The following is a 13,605-nucleotide window of genomic DNA, read 5'->3' as shown; positions in this document are numbered from 1 at the left end:
GTTGAATATCATATGTGTAACTCAGTAACGGGTAATTTAAACTGTGAAGTCTTTTTTCTTTTTGTTTTTGGCCAGTCCTGGGGCTTGAACTCAGGACCTGAGCACAGTCCCTGGCTTCTTTTTGCTCATGGCATCCTACCACTTGAGGAACAGCGCCACTTCTGGCATTTTCTATGCATGTGGTGCTGAGGAATCGAATCCAGGGCTTCATGTATACGAGGTGAGCACTTTGCCACTAGGCTATATTCCCAGCCCCTAAACTGTGGTGTCTTTTTGATAGGGTTTTATTTGTAGCCTAGGCTGGCCTTGAACTCAGGAGTTTCCTGTTTTATCCTTACAAGTGCTGCAGTTACAGACAACTGACGATCTTAAACTTTCTTAAAATAGTATGGGAGGCTTTTGTTTCCCAAAAGGCATTCCCACATATTTCTATATTAGGTCTAATTTGAAGAATCATGGTGATGAGTTTTGGCTGTTTTAGACATACTGTCTCTGAGCTGGAGTAGTTTATTGACTGGATTTGGAGATAAACTAGTTTCCCCCTTAACATTGACTTAAGACATCCTGTGGCACAAAGGATGTAGGTAGATTTGGAAACAGGAGTGAATTATAGTAATAGAGTTCTGATTTAGGAAATTATAATTCTATTAACTTATTGGCTGATTGATTTTTGGTCATGGGGCTTGAACTCAGGGCTTGGGCATTGTCCCTGAGCTCTTTTGCTCAAGGCTAGCACTGTACCACTTTGAGCTACAGCTCTACTCCTGGTTTTCTGGTGGTTAGTTGGAGGTAAAACTCTCACGGACTTTCTTGCCCAGGCTGGCTGTGAACCACATCCTCAGATCACAGCCTCCTGTGTAGCGAGGATTACAGAATCTGTTGGGCTTACAGACTCTGAGATCTTGGACACCTCAGTTTTTTCAATGAAAAAAATGAACCAATGATATAGATTTTGTCTGTGACTAAAAAGTTTTAATATGCCTAGACTATGTTATTTAAATAACATAATAACCCTGACCTATACAGATCTCTATATTAGGAACCAGAAAATTTATTTTCAAGAACCACTTTTATATCATAAGATATATAACTAGAGATAAGGAAGAGGAGCAGGAAAGGCAACAACAGGCTATCAGAGAGCTGATGAAAACAATAAAATGCTCTTCTTTACTTACACATTTGCAGCTTTGAACTTATACCGTACATAAGTTAACAAGAGTTATGGGCGAAGTTTATTCTTTTCCTATCTCAGCAAAAGGCTTAGTGATTGTGGGGACCATTCCAGCTGCTTTATTACTATTGTTAGCATGTGCTTTGAGGTGTGGATCTGTTGATTGGTTGTCCTTAATTTTTGAAAACTTCCAAAGACTTTTACTAAACCCCAGTAGCAGTGTGGAAGTGCTAGTGAGAAAAGGTACATGGTTATAATGGAAAAGAAAGTGAAACTTTCAGCCAGGCATCAGTGGCGCATGCCTATAATCTTGGCTACTCAGGAGGCTGAGATCTTAGGATCACAGTTCAAAGCCAGTCTGGGCAGAAAAGTGTGAGACTCTTATCTTCAATTAACCATCAACCCCCCTAGAAATTGAGCTGTGATTCAAGTAGTAGAGCACCAGCCTTGAGCTGAAAAGGCTAGGGGACAGCGCCCAGGCCTTGTGAAGCCCCAGTATGAGCATTTAAAAAAAAAAAAAAAAAAGGAAAAGGAAAAGATATTATCGAGTGTTGAGAGATTAGAGGGAGTTTCCAGGAAGAGGAATAAGTTGAGAAGGAAGGCAAGAATCGATGTAGTTTGTGTGAAGAAACGTAGAAGGCAGGCCTACTATAGAAAAAAGTAATAACTTAAGGGAAAAGATAATACAAGTAATATTTGTCTAATGCCATATATATGTCTTACCTTGAAATATTTGTGCTCAATTTAAAGCATTTTCATCTAAGTAATGGTACATTGCTCAAAAAAACTACTGAGATACACTAAAAATACTCACTACCTAAGTTGAATTTGCTCTTAGGTCAAATCAGTGGCAGCAAAAAAACATTGGATTGGAACCTGAATTGAAGGCTTTATCTTCATGTTGTTTTGTTTTCAGTTGTGGAAATCACAGTGATTGATGTGATCCCTGACTATGTGGTCCCTAGAACCTAGAATACATAGAGAATTTGTTTTCCTGAAACTAAGAAACCAAGCCTCTGATTTGGCTAGCTCATAGTAGCTGGGTTTAAGCTCTATTTACCTTGTTAGTTTCTTTCTCTCTCTGGCTTTGTCTTTCTTTCTCAATATCAGACATCTTTGGAAGTCATTTTTAAAGCATTTCTTTTTCCATTGTGAAATTGTTTTCGCTCTCAAGTCTCATTTCTGTTTTTCTACCATTGTAAAGTGCAGTTCTTTGCATGTTCTAATTTGCCATGACGTGGTCAAGGGCTGTTTCCTTCCTGTTGCTTTTGAGCCCTGTGCTAGAGATAAGGATGCATTTCAGTGCATTAAAAAAAAACAACACAAAAAAACAAAAAAAACACCTACTGAAGACACTCTTCAGTATGGTAACTCAGTTATTTTACTTACCTGAAGCTTTTTAAAGAACAAAAAGGGTAGACTTTAATTCTGATTATTTTTAAAACTTAAAATAGTAAACTTGAAATGTACTAGATTCAGTGTGTGTGTGTGTGTGTGTGTGTGTGTGTGTGTGTGTGTGTTGAGCTTAACAGGGATGCTCTCTGAATGTTTCAGTTAAAGGCAAAAGTATACTTTAGGAAATTATTCACAGTAGCAATTTTAGTTAGTGGAAAGAAGGAAATTGTTTATATGTCCTTTATTGAGGTTACTAAACCTCATTACTTTTGCTAGATTTTTGTTTTTATACTATTCAGCATTTAGTGCAAGTTAACTGAGGGAAGGAAGTGACTGTAATTGATTCATTTTTAGTAATGAAGGGAAGTTTTTTTTTAATCTTAGAATGAAGTCTTCAGAGAAGGTAGGCTGGGAATATGGCCTAGTGGCAAGAGTGCTTGCCTCGTATACATGAAGCCCTTGGGTTTGATTCCTCAGCACCACATATACAGCAAATGGCCAGAAGTGGCACTGTGGCTTAAGTGGCAGGGTGCTAGCCTTGAACAAAAAGAAGCCAGGGACAGTGCTCAGGCCCTGCGTTCAAGGCCCAGGACTGGCAAAAAAAAAAAAAAAAAAAAAAAAAAGAAGGTAGGTCTAACAACAACAAAAATAGAGTCTGTTCATTTGTCATGTTCATCTTAGTCAACAAAACAACACTTGAGATACAGGGCTCTGAATTAGTTGTTATATTTTAAATAACAAATACTTGTTTTTCAGGCCCAGAAGGTTGAGAGAAGAATAATTTCAGAAGTACTGCCTTGGTTTGTTTAGAATCAACGAATCAAGAAGATTTGAAGTATCTTCCCTAAAGAAACGTGGGTATCCTGTAATTTTACAGACTTGACTGAGGGGTTTTTCCCGAACTGATCGCTGGACTCTACTGCCTGATACTTGAGTCTGTTTGGATTGTTCCATGTGGATCTAAGGGGAATGTTTTATTATGGCTGCTGTTGTCCAACAGAACGACCTCGTATTTGAATTCACTAGTAACGTCATGGAGGATGAACATCAGGTATGAGACCTTCAAGTTAGATTTTAATAAATATTATGATTTTTTCATATGTATCAGAAAATTACTTTAAGAAATCAGACTACTAAAATAAAAATTAAACATTTGAAGGTAAGTGCACTTGTACGTACTAGTTAATTTATTAAACATAAATCTTATTCTTGGCTTTAATGGTGAAACAAGGAATACTTCGGGGTTTTAACTTGTTTTCTTTAAAATGAGAGTCAGTGGCAACTGCCTGAAGTAATTACCTTAAATCACTTCGAAAAGATATAGTTAACAATACATTTTAATGTCTATAATTAATTTTTGTGATTGTGGGAGGTTTCTTCAAGCAGATGAATTGACTTCAGCAGTATTGGGATACATTTCAGTCCTAAACATGTGACTCTGAAGGAAGTACTTGCCTTCTCTAGACCTAGATTTTATCATCTGCAGGGGAATTAGGTAATTTCTAAGTCAGCTTTTCTTGAATTTATGCATGATTCACAAATTACTGACTTCAAAATGTGGAAAAAAGACAGGAGACAAATAAGACTATCTCTAGCTCCCTCAACTTCCCCTGTCTATAGGGCTAGGATTTTATAATTTTATTTTAAACAGATTATATAAGCAGTGTATGATATGATGTGGGAGAAATAGCGGTAAGTGTTAGACTCACTAGGAAAAATATTTTGAGTAGTAGTTTCAAAAATATGCCTAATACGGTTGATTTTGTTTTTGAAATATATTTAATCCTAAAATTTAACTCTACTAGGCAGTTTTAATGTCATGTATTCTAAAAACAGTTACTGCAAATAATAATTTTTGTTATAATTATTGAGTTGTCATAATTTCTTAACTTTCTGTTGTCCATTGAATTGACAGAATTTTAAAAAAATGGCAAAGGGTAATTAACTTGCCTTAAACTTGGATTAACTTGTCCTAAAATCAAGATGAGCTCCCATTAGGGAGAAAAAATGTTTGAAGGGAAGCATTTCTGTTCCCAACTAGCAAAATATTAATAGTTACATGGTTTTACTCTATAGACAGTAGAAAAGAGAAATTGTTTTGAATTTAAAACGGAAGATTTGTGTATATATTAAGGTTTAAAAACGTTGTGTTTGCTATGCTGTTCTCTTGGATAAAAGGTCCTATGATAGATCCCAGGTTTAATGTGGTGAGATTTGATAAGCAGAATTTGACAACAGAGAATAGTCCTGTAAAGACTCTCTCTGGTATGCAGTGACTTTGGCATGCTTGACCACATGAGAAATACATTTTACATTATGGTTCCACATTTATATAAGTACGCATAGCCTTAAAGTTATGTAAAGCAGCACTTTTATTTCAGTTTTTGTTTATTCTTTTAAAAATATTTTATTGTTATTATTAAAGTGTTGTACCGGAGGGATTACCAGATCATACGTCAGGTAATGAGTACATTTCTTCTTTTGGATAATGTCACCCCTTCCTTCATTTTCTCCCGTTTTCCCTTCCATCCCTGCCCCAAAATCGTACAGGTCATTTTCCACATACTGCATATAGAGTACCGTGCCAACATTTAAATTTTTTTTTCTCTCCCTTTCTGTACTTTCTTTCTCCATCCCCCCCTTAAAAGCCCAAGTTAAAAAAACTAACCACATTACCACCAATAACAATGACAAAACTTGTGTTTCCATATCCTGGAATTAATTTTGATAAATAGTATTTGAAAATTTCAGAGAAATTACACCTTTGCTTCCCCTAAGGGTGTCCTCCTTTAGTCTGACAGTTTGTGTGTGAATGCTTAGACTCCCATATAGGTTATCATGTCATTATATTTCAGATCTAGCTTCCACACATGAGAGAAAACATGCACCATTTTCACTCTGAGCTTGGCTTACATTACTTAGCATGTTCTAGGTCCACCCAAAGCAGTACTTCTACTGTTTATGATTCACTTAGTTTATCTTGGAGAGGTTATTTATGTATTTTTGTCTTTGGAAAGAGTGTTAGCTTAACGTCAGCATGTGTATGTGCATGTGCATTCTTTAGTTTATTTTCATTGGACAAATTTAACTTTTGTGAAATTATTATAAGGATTTAACATATTTGCCATTTGAAGTAAATACTATTATCTTCATTTTATGATGAGGAAGCTGATACATAAAGATGTTAAGTGACCAAATCAAAAGCTAGTTAAAAAAAACACAGGTAAATAGAGCTACAACTTGAACCTTGTTTGGCTTTCACTAGGGATATTGTATGATCTTGCAGTGGTGCATGCCAGTCTTACTGTCATGTGGTAAAGCCACAATAATCATGGTCAAAGAAATTAAATTACTTTAAAAATAATTATTGAAATCATAAATAGTGTACTTAGAAATGTATAAACCCTAACTTCTATATCAAGTTTTCTTAGGTTGGTAAAGTAGTTTTCCTGTGGTTGCATTTTGAGAATGAAGTTATATATTGTAGACTGAGACTGTTGGGAATGTGAACTAGTGTAACCACTATAGAAATCACTAGATGAGGGAGGAGGTAACAAGTTGGGTAAGAAGTGTACTCACTGCCTTACATATGAAACTGTAACCCCTCTGTACTTCACTGTGACAATAAAGAAAAAACAAACAAAAAGCTAAAAATAGACCTACTATGACCTACCATAGCAATATTTATCATAGATCTGAAGGAGAGTAAATCAATACACAAGTAAAATACTGCATGCTTATGTTTATTGCAGCACTTCACAATAGCTAAACTATGGAACTGGCAGAGGTATCCAACATCAGATGAATGGATAAAGAATACTTTATATGTGTGTGCATGCACGTACATATCCACAGAGGCACACATAGTGGGATATGCGTAGCCACAAAGAAAAAATGAAATGCCATTTTCAGGAAAAGGAATGGAATTGGAAAACATAATCTTCACCAACAAAAACCAATCTCAAAAGGCCAAATATCTTATGTTTTCACTCATATTTGGAAGCTAGACTTAAAGGACATGCATATTGGCTGTGATTGTGGCTTAGTGGTAGAGTGCTTGCCTAGTATGCATGAAGCCCTGGGTTCAATTCTTCAGGACCACATAAACAGAAAAAAAAGGAAATGGTGCCATGCTCATGCCTATTAAAAGGATATGTCCCGGCCATCCCAGGGGACCATGCAGAGATAATCACAGTCAGGAGAAGAAGGTTTATAAGGAGGTTTATTAGTGGGGCCATAGTTCCCATGGGAGAGGGAGCTACATGGCGTCTGCACCTTACCCAGTGGCAGCTTCTCTCTCTGGGGGTAAAGGGGAAGTAGGTAGGTAGTGAGTAGGAGTGGCTCATTAGGTATGGGTGGATTTGGGGGCTAGTGGGAGGAGCTGAGGACCTGAGGCTAGGGAAATGCTAACATCTATAATCCTAGCTACTAAGGAGGCTGAGATCTGAGGATTGAGCTCAAAAGGGGCAAGAAGGTCTATGAGACTCTTATTGCCAATTAACCACCAGCAAACCAGAAGTGATGCTGTGGCTCAAAGTGCCAGCCTAACCTTTAGCAAAAAAGCACAGAGATGGCATCCAGGCCTGGAATTCAACCCCCACAACCAACAACAACAACAACAAAAAATAGACAAATCTGGGCAAAGATTAAAGGCTAAAGAAGACAAATTGTCCTGTAAGAGCTGCAGTGAGATAGACTGTAAATGACTCCAAGGGGATTTACAATAGCAATTGAAATGTTATCTTGGGGGAGTCTGGAAAAAAGACCATTTACTTAGATCTTTGTATTGTTGGTGTTGCTGTGTAATGGAAAAGCCAATCTTCTTCAGAAGCACCCATATCATCTGGAGCCAACAGAAGTAAAACAAACTGCTTTAGTTGTAGCTTTTAATAACAATCTATAATTTTTTTAAAACTTAGCTTTAATTCAAATGAAGTTTTCATTGTGGCTAAGGTTTATCTGTAGGATCTTGTGTGGATAATCTGGTAGTAGTGAAGCTCGTCAACTCTGGGTTGAGATTTCAACTCTATAATCATTGACTTTAAGTGATAACAGTGTGACATACTGTGTAGGGATTCAGTGGGGTAAGTTATGTGCACTACCTAATATAGGAGGAACATTCATCTTTTTTTACTTCATTAAGACTACTATGCTTTCAACATCATGGTTTATTCTATGGAAATCTCAAAGATGAGGACTCGTGAACACTTCTTCAGTTTCCTTTTGGGTTTTTTGTGAGACAAGGACTCACTATGTAACTGTGTCTCAAGATCTCAATCTGTAACTGGCCTGGGACTCTGTGTCCCTAAATCTGACCTGGAATTCTCTATCCTCCTGCCTTAGCCTCCTGCTTCTGGCTGCTGTTACATATATGCACTACCATACCTAGCTTAGAGAATACTTTCTACACCGCACTGTAGTAATTTCCTTCTTAGTCTTTGATTGTTTCAATCACCAAAGAGACCTTATTTTCCTTTCATATTAAGGCATACAACAGAAGGCATATAACATATACTATGATAATTATAGCAAGTATATAACCGATAAAATGTAGTGAGGAGATTAAGAGAAGTATGAATTTACTTTGGGAGGGGGGAGGGCTGGGTTCTGTCCCTGAGCTGCTTTTGCTCAAGGCTGGCACTCTACCACTTGAGTCACAATACCACTTCTGGCTTTTTCAGACTAGATTATTGGAGGTAAGAGTCTCACAAACTTTCCTGCCCTGACTTGCTTTGAACTGTGATCCTTAGATCTCAGCCTCTTGAGTAGCTAGGATTACAGGCATGACCCACAGGTACCCAGCTGAATTTACAGTTTTAAACTCAGTGATACTCTCTATCCAAGAATACTTTTCTCTTGAGTACTGGATAAAGAAAGCACTGCCTAATAGCCCATATACCCTTTGTACTTATAGTTCTGTGTATGATATAGTATTGTTCCCTATCCTCTTCCCTTTGCTTCTGAGGATTGAACCCAGGATCTTGAACACACTGAACATACTAACATAACATACTGAGCTGCACTTCCAACCAACCCTCTTTCCGTGTTCCTTTCTTTTTGTCTTTTTTCTCCTTTGCCCCTCCCTCCCTCCCTCTCTCCCTCTCTCCCTCCTTCCTCTCTCTATTTTTGGGTAACAGGTTTTGCTGTGTTGTTCAGGCAGGCCTTCACCTTGCATTCTCCTGTCTCATCCTCTCAAATGGCTGGAATTACAAGCACACATCACCATGGCTGGCTTGATTTCCCATAGTATAACATTACCCTGAACTTACTGCTGGATAACTAGATGCTACGACAGTGTTAAAAGGTACACATAGTAATCATTCTTCAAAATAACCTAGTTTAATGTATGTCTGGATCCCAATTCTGAATTAAGTACTCTTTAAAAAGAATAGCTCCTAGTAGGAAATTTGCCTCATTGTGCTCTATCACTTTAGCCATAGTTCCGCCAGGCTTTTTTGGTGGTAGTTCTTCCTATGTTGGCTTCGAACTGAGATCTTCAGATCTCAGCTTCTTGAATAGCTAGGATTACAGGTGTGAGCCACCTGCACATGGCCTGACATGTCGTACTGTTCTTGATTTGATTATATTCTCTACTAAGGGATGCTGGTATGAAGAACCAGGTAGGGATTTTATACAATATTTGGACCACTATTTTGGAGATGTTTGTAATCTAGATTTTATTTATTTATTTATTTTTTGCCAGTCCTGGGCCTTGGACTCAGGGCCTGAGCACTGTCCCTGGCTACTTCCCGCTCAAGGCTAGCACTCTGCCACTTGAGCCACAGCGCCGCTTCTGGCCGTTTTCTGTATATGTGGTGCTGGGGAATCGAACCTAGGGCCTCGTGTATCCGAGGCAGGCACTCTTGCCACTAGGCCATATCCCCAGCCCTGTAATCTAGATTTGATCATTTTGTTTGAAATGAAAATGCACAGGTAGGGGCTGGGAATATGGCCTAGTGGTAAAGTGCTCGTCTTGTATACATGAAGCCCTGGGTTCGATTCCTCAGCACCACATATATAGAAAAAGCCAGAAGTGGCGCTGTGGCTCAAGTCACCGAGTGCTAGCCTTGAGCAAAAAGAAGCCAGGGACAGTGCTCAGGCTCTGAGTCCAAGGTGCAGGACTGGCAAAAAAAAAAAAAAAAAAAGAAAGAAAGAAAGAAAATGCACAGGTAACAGAGAAACAGAAAATTAAAGAAATAACTCCCACATAAATAAAACTGGTAGGTCCAAATATTTTCATAGGTGAGCTAATTTCAACATTAATGGGTTACTTAAACAGATTCAGATAATTTCCTAAGTCATTTTTATAAGGCAAACATTACATCCATTTTGCAACTTGTTAAAATGTTAGTGTACACCATATGAACAATAGGATAATCTCAAAATGTATATTTTGTTTAAATAAGGGCAAGTACTTGTCTGTTACCTTGCCGATCTTATATATGACATAATTTTTGTTTTGATCATTAGAATTTGTTACAAGGACAGAACTTATTGTCCTCATGTGGTGTGTGTGTGTTTGTGTGTGTGTATGCACGTTTGTGGGCACAAATGTGTGTGCTGGTACTTAGAGCCTCAAGCTCTTGCTTGGCTTTTTCACTCATGGCTGGGGCTTTGCCAGTTGAGTCATACCTCCACTTTCATCTTCTTGTTGATTAATTGGAGATACAAGTGTCACAGACTTCTTTGTCTAGGCTGGCTTTGAACTTCAGTCTTCCTGTCTCAGCTTCCTGGGTAGCTACGATGATAGGTGTGAGCCATCTGTGCCTGGCCATTGGGATATTTTTAAAGATTTATTTTACCTGTTTTTTTTTGTTTGTTTGTTTCAGAAAAACTTACTGCTATTCTCATTAAGCTATTTTATAGAAGACTCTGGCAGGATGTTTCACGATCACTATGTAACAGATTGAAAGCTGCCTGGGAGAGAAACTTTAGAATTATTATTATTATTATTTCAGAACTTTTGTGCTTTTTCATAAACTAAAATGGACAAACTTATTTACTAATCAAGTTGGAATAGTGACCCTATAGTTTCTTAAATACCCTTGGATTGTGTTGTATTAGGGAGGAGGATATTTTAATAGTCAGCAGAAATAACATACTGTACTGTCTACCTTGGTTACCCTTACTTTCCATTTAACTTGATGGTATTGCTTCATATGTGTGAACACAAATGTAAACTATGTAGGGAACAGTGTTGAAATTTGTGGAATTGTGGTCTCCTGCTATCTACTAAAACTTGTTTTAATTTTTATTGCTGCTGCTAAAATGCTGAAAATTTGCTTCCAGTGTATATATTAACTATACCTATAATTAAAAGAAAAGAGAATTGCAATAGTATTTTTATTTTCTAAAACCGTTAAGTCTCAAGTTAAACTCAGGGCCTAGACACTGTCCCTGAGCTTTTTTGCTCTATGTTAGCACTCTGTCTACCACTTGAGCCACAGCTCTACTTCCACCTTTTTTAAATTTATTTTTTAAGTAGTTAATTGGAGGTAAAAGTCTTGTGGACTTTCCTGCCCAAGTTAACTTGGAACCAGGGCCTTCAGATTTCATCCTGCATAGGGTAGGATTACAGGCATGAGACACTGATACCCATCCTGCTAAGACCTCTGAAATGGTTATAAAACAGATGAAAGTCAGTTCTTATAGTGAAAATTTTTTCTAGTGATTTATGATTTGAAATCTATGATAAGTTTAATTCCAGGAAATCTTCCTTTTCTAGTCCCCATGGTTTGTGACTTATTTTGGTTCTATCTCCAAAACAGAAGTGAAAATAATCTATGCCAGATAGCAAAAGATCTCATAATATATTTGTTGAATTCTAAGTATTCCAAATTTTGGCATGAATAAGAGTTAATTTTGAGTTTTGAGTATTATTAATGCAGTTTTGAATAGTCTTAAATGTTTATTATTATTACAAAGGTGATGTACAGAGGGGTTACAGTTACATAAGTCAGTTAATGAGTACAGTTCTTTTTGGACAATTATTGCCCTTTCTTTCTTCACTCTCCCAGTGTTTTTGTTTTGGTCAGTTGTGGGGTGTGAACTCAGGCTTGAGCTCTTTAGCTCAAGGCTAACATTCTATAACTTAAGAGTCACAACTCCACTTCCTGTTTTGAGTGCTTAATTGGAGGTAAGAGTCTCACGAACTTTCCTGCCTGGGCTGGCTTCAGCCTCCTGAGTAGCTAGGATTACAGGCAGGAGCCACCAGCACCCGGCTCTCTCCGAGTTGTTGTTGTTGTTTTTAATACTCCTTAAATCAGTGTCTGAACCCTAGATACAAATTAGACTCATTAGGGGAGCTTTAATAATAGATGTTGGTCATACCCTCAGAATCAGTACTGGTAGGGCATAGTGAGGTGTTTTTGTTTTTGCTAGGCCTGGGGCTTGAACTCAGGACCTGAGAGCTCTGTCCCAGAGCCTCTCCTTGCTCTCAAGGCCAGTACTCTACTACTTGAGCTACATCATTACTTCTGGCTTTTTCTGTTTATATGGTACTGAGGAATCAGACCCAGGGCTTCATGCATGCCAGGCAAGCACTCTACCACTAAGCTACTTTCCCAGCCCATTTATTACTCAAATTAAAGGTAGAACTAGGAATGTTGTTCAGTGGTAGAGTTTTTGCCTAGCATGTGGGAGCCCAGAGTTTGTTCATTATCTCAGAAAAAGAAGAAGAAACCAAAAGTTGTGAAAGATGTTGATTTAATAATCTCAATGGGAACTTTCAGTTTTATTTGGAGAGTCATTTTATAAAGAAGTAGCCAGATGAATGGAATACGGTAATTTTGTTAAGGAATCATGCAAATTTTGTTGACATTTTAATTTTTTTAAAGGAGGTAATAGGACTGGAGACATGGCTTAGCAGTAGAGCTCCTGCCTAAGGAGCACAAGGACTTTAGTTCAAACCCCCAGTATTGCTCCAACCCCCAGAATCTTTTGGTATCAATAGTATTTTGTGAATAACCGTGACCTCTTAACATTTTTCTTAACATTGTTCTTTTGGAGGTGGGACAGTGTTTCCAGCCTGGCTTCAAACTGCTGAGGTCAAGTGAGCCTCCTCTTTCAGGCTCCTTGGTAGCTGGGACTATACTGTGCACAGTGCTCTGACAGCTCGCCCTTCCTTCCTTCCTTCCTTCCTTCCTTCCTTCCTTCCTTCCTTCCTTCCTTCCTTCCTTCCTTCCTTCCTTCCTTCCTTCCTTCCTTCCTTCCTTCCTTCCTTCCTTCCTTCCTCCCTTCCTCCCTCCCTCCCTCCCTCCCTCCCTCCCTCCCTCCCTCCCTCCCTCCCCTCCCCTCCTCTCCCTTCCCCTCCCTCCCCTCCCCTCCTCTCTCCCTCCCTCCCTCCCCTCCCTCCCTCTTTTCCTTCCCTTCATTCTTTCCTTTTCCTCCCCTGCCCCTTTTGGGTGCTTGCCGTAGGATAGCTTTCTTGCCCATGGGTGACTTCTGTGCCTCCAAGTCTCCAGTTGGGCACTTTTACTGGTTAATTGAGATGTAGGAGACTTTTCTGTCTGGGCTGCCTTTGATCTGTGACCCTCTGTCATAGCCTTCTGATTAGCTAGGATTATAAGCATAAGCCACTGGCATGCTCTGGCTTTCTTGAAGCTTCTGTTTTGAATAAATTGAGGAAAGGAATCTAGTTGATACAATGTAGGAAAAAAACCTCAAGTAAATAAGATTTGATAGTCTTCAGCAAAGAAACCTGAATAATGTCTAAATTCTATTTAAAAAGTAGTAAGATTTTATGTATCCATGGCTATAAAATCTTACTACTTTTAAAATATACATACATTTAAAAATATATATAGATAGATAGATAACATAAGTCCTAGTATTCATTCTTTTAAATCTAAGACTTAAGAGATCAGGAATATTAGAGATGTGGGTCATTGATAAAACATTTGCCTAGCCTGTGTGGGGGCCTGAGCTTGATCCCCAGTACCAAGGGGGAAAAAGGTCCAGGACTAGTTCTCTGTGAGAAATTTTGCAGTGTATTGTTACGATGGAGTTTAAATTCCTGATGATTCATTCTTTAGTCATTG

General features: G+C 38.3%; 1 protein-coding gene across 3 annotated transcripts in view; it reads left to right on the top strand.

Moving 5' to 3' along the window:
- Positions 1-13,605, top strand: part of Elf1 (E74 like ETS transcription factor 1) — an 85,290-nt gene that overhangs the window by 48,490 nt on the left and 23,195 nt on the right. For 2 of the 3 annotated variants that reach the window (XM_048341275.1, XM_048341274.1), the window contains exon 2: positions 3,323-3,617. In XM_048341275.1, the coding sequence (XP_048197232.1) occupies positions 3,546-3,617 (72 nt within the window). In that variant the 5' untranslated portion in view covers positions 3,323-3,545. Of the gene's footprint in view, positions 1-3,317; positions 3,618-13,605 lie in introns of those variants that run through there. The other variant, XM_048341273.1, reaches the window with a different exon arrangement.

Source organism: Perognathus longimembris, chromosome 3 (genome assembly GCF_023159225.1).
Source record: "Perognathus longimembris pacificus isolate PPM17 chromosome 3, ASM2315922v1, whole genome shotgun sequence".
Taxonomy (NCBI): Eukaryota; Metazoa; Chordata; class Mammalia; order Rodentia; family Heteromyidae; genus Perognathus; species Perognathus longimembris.
The sequence above is the reverse complement of the archived record's forward strand: the minus strand, read 5'-3'. Positions and strand labels throughout refer to the sequence as shown.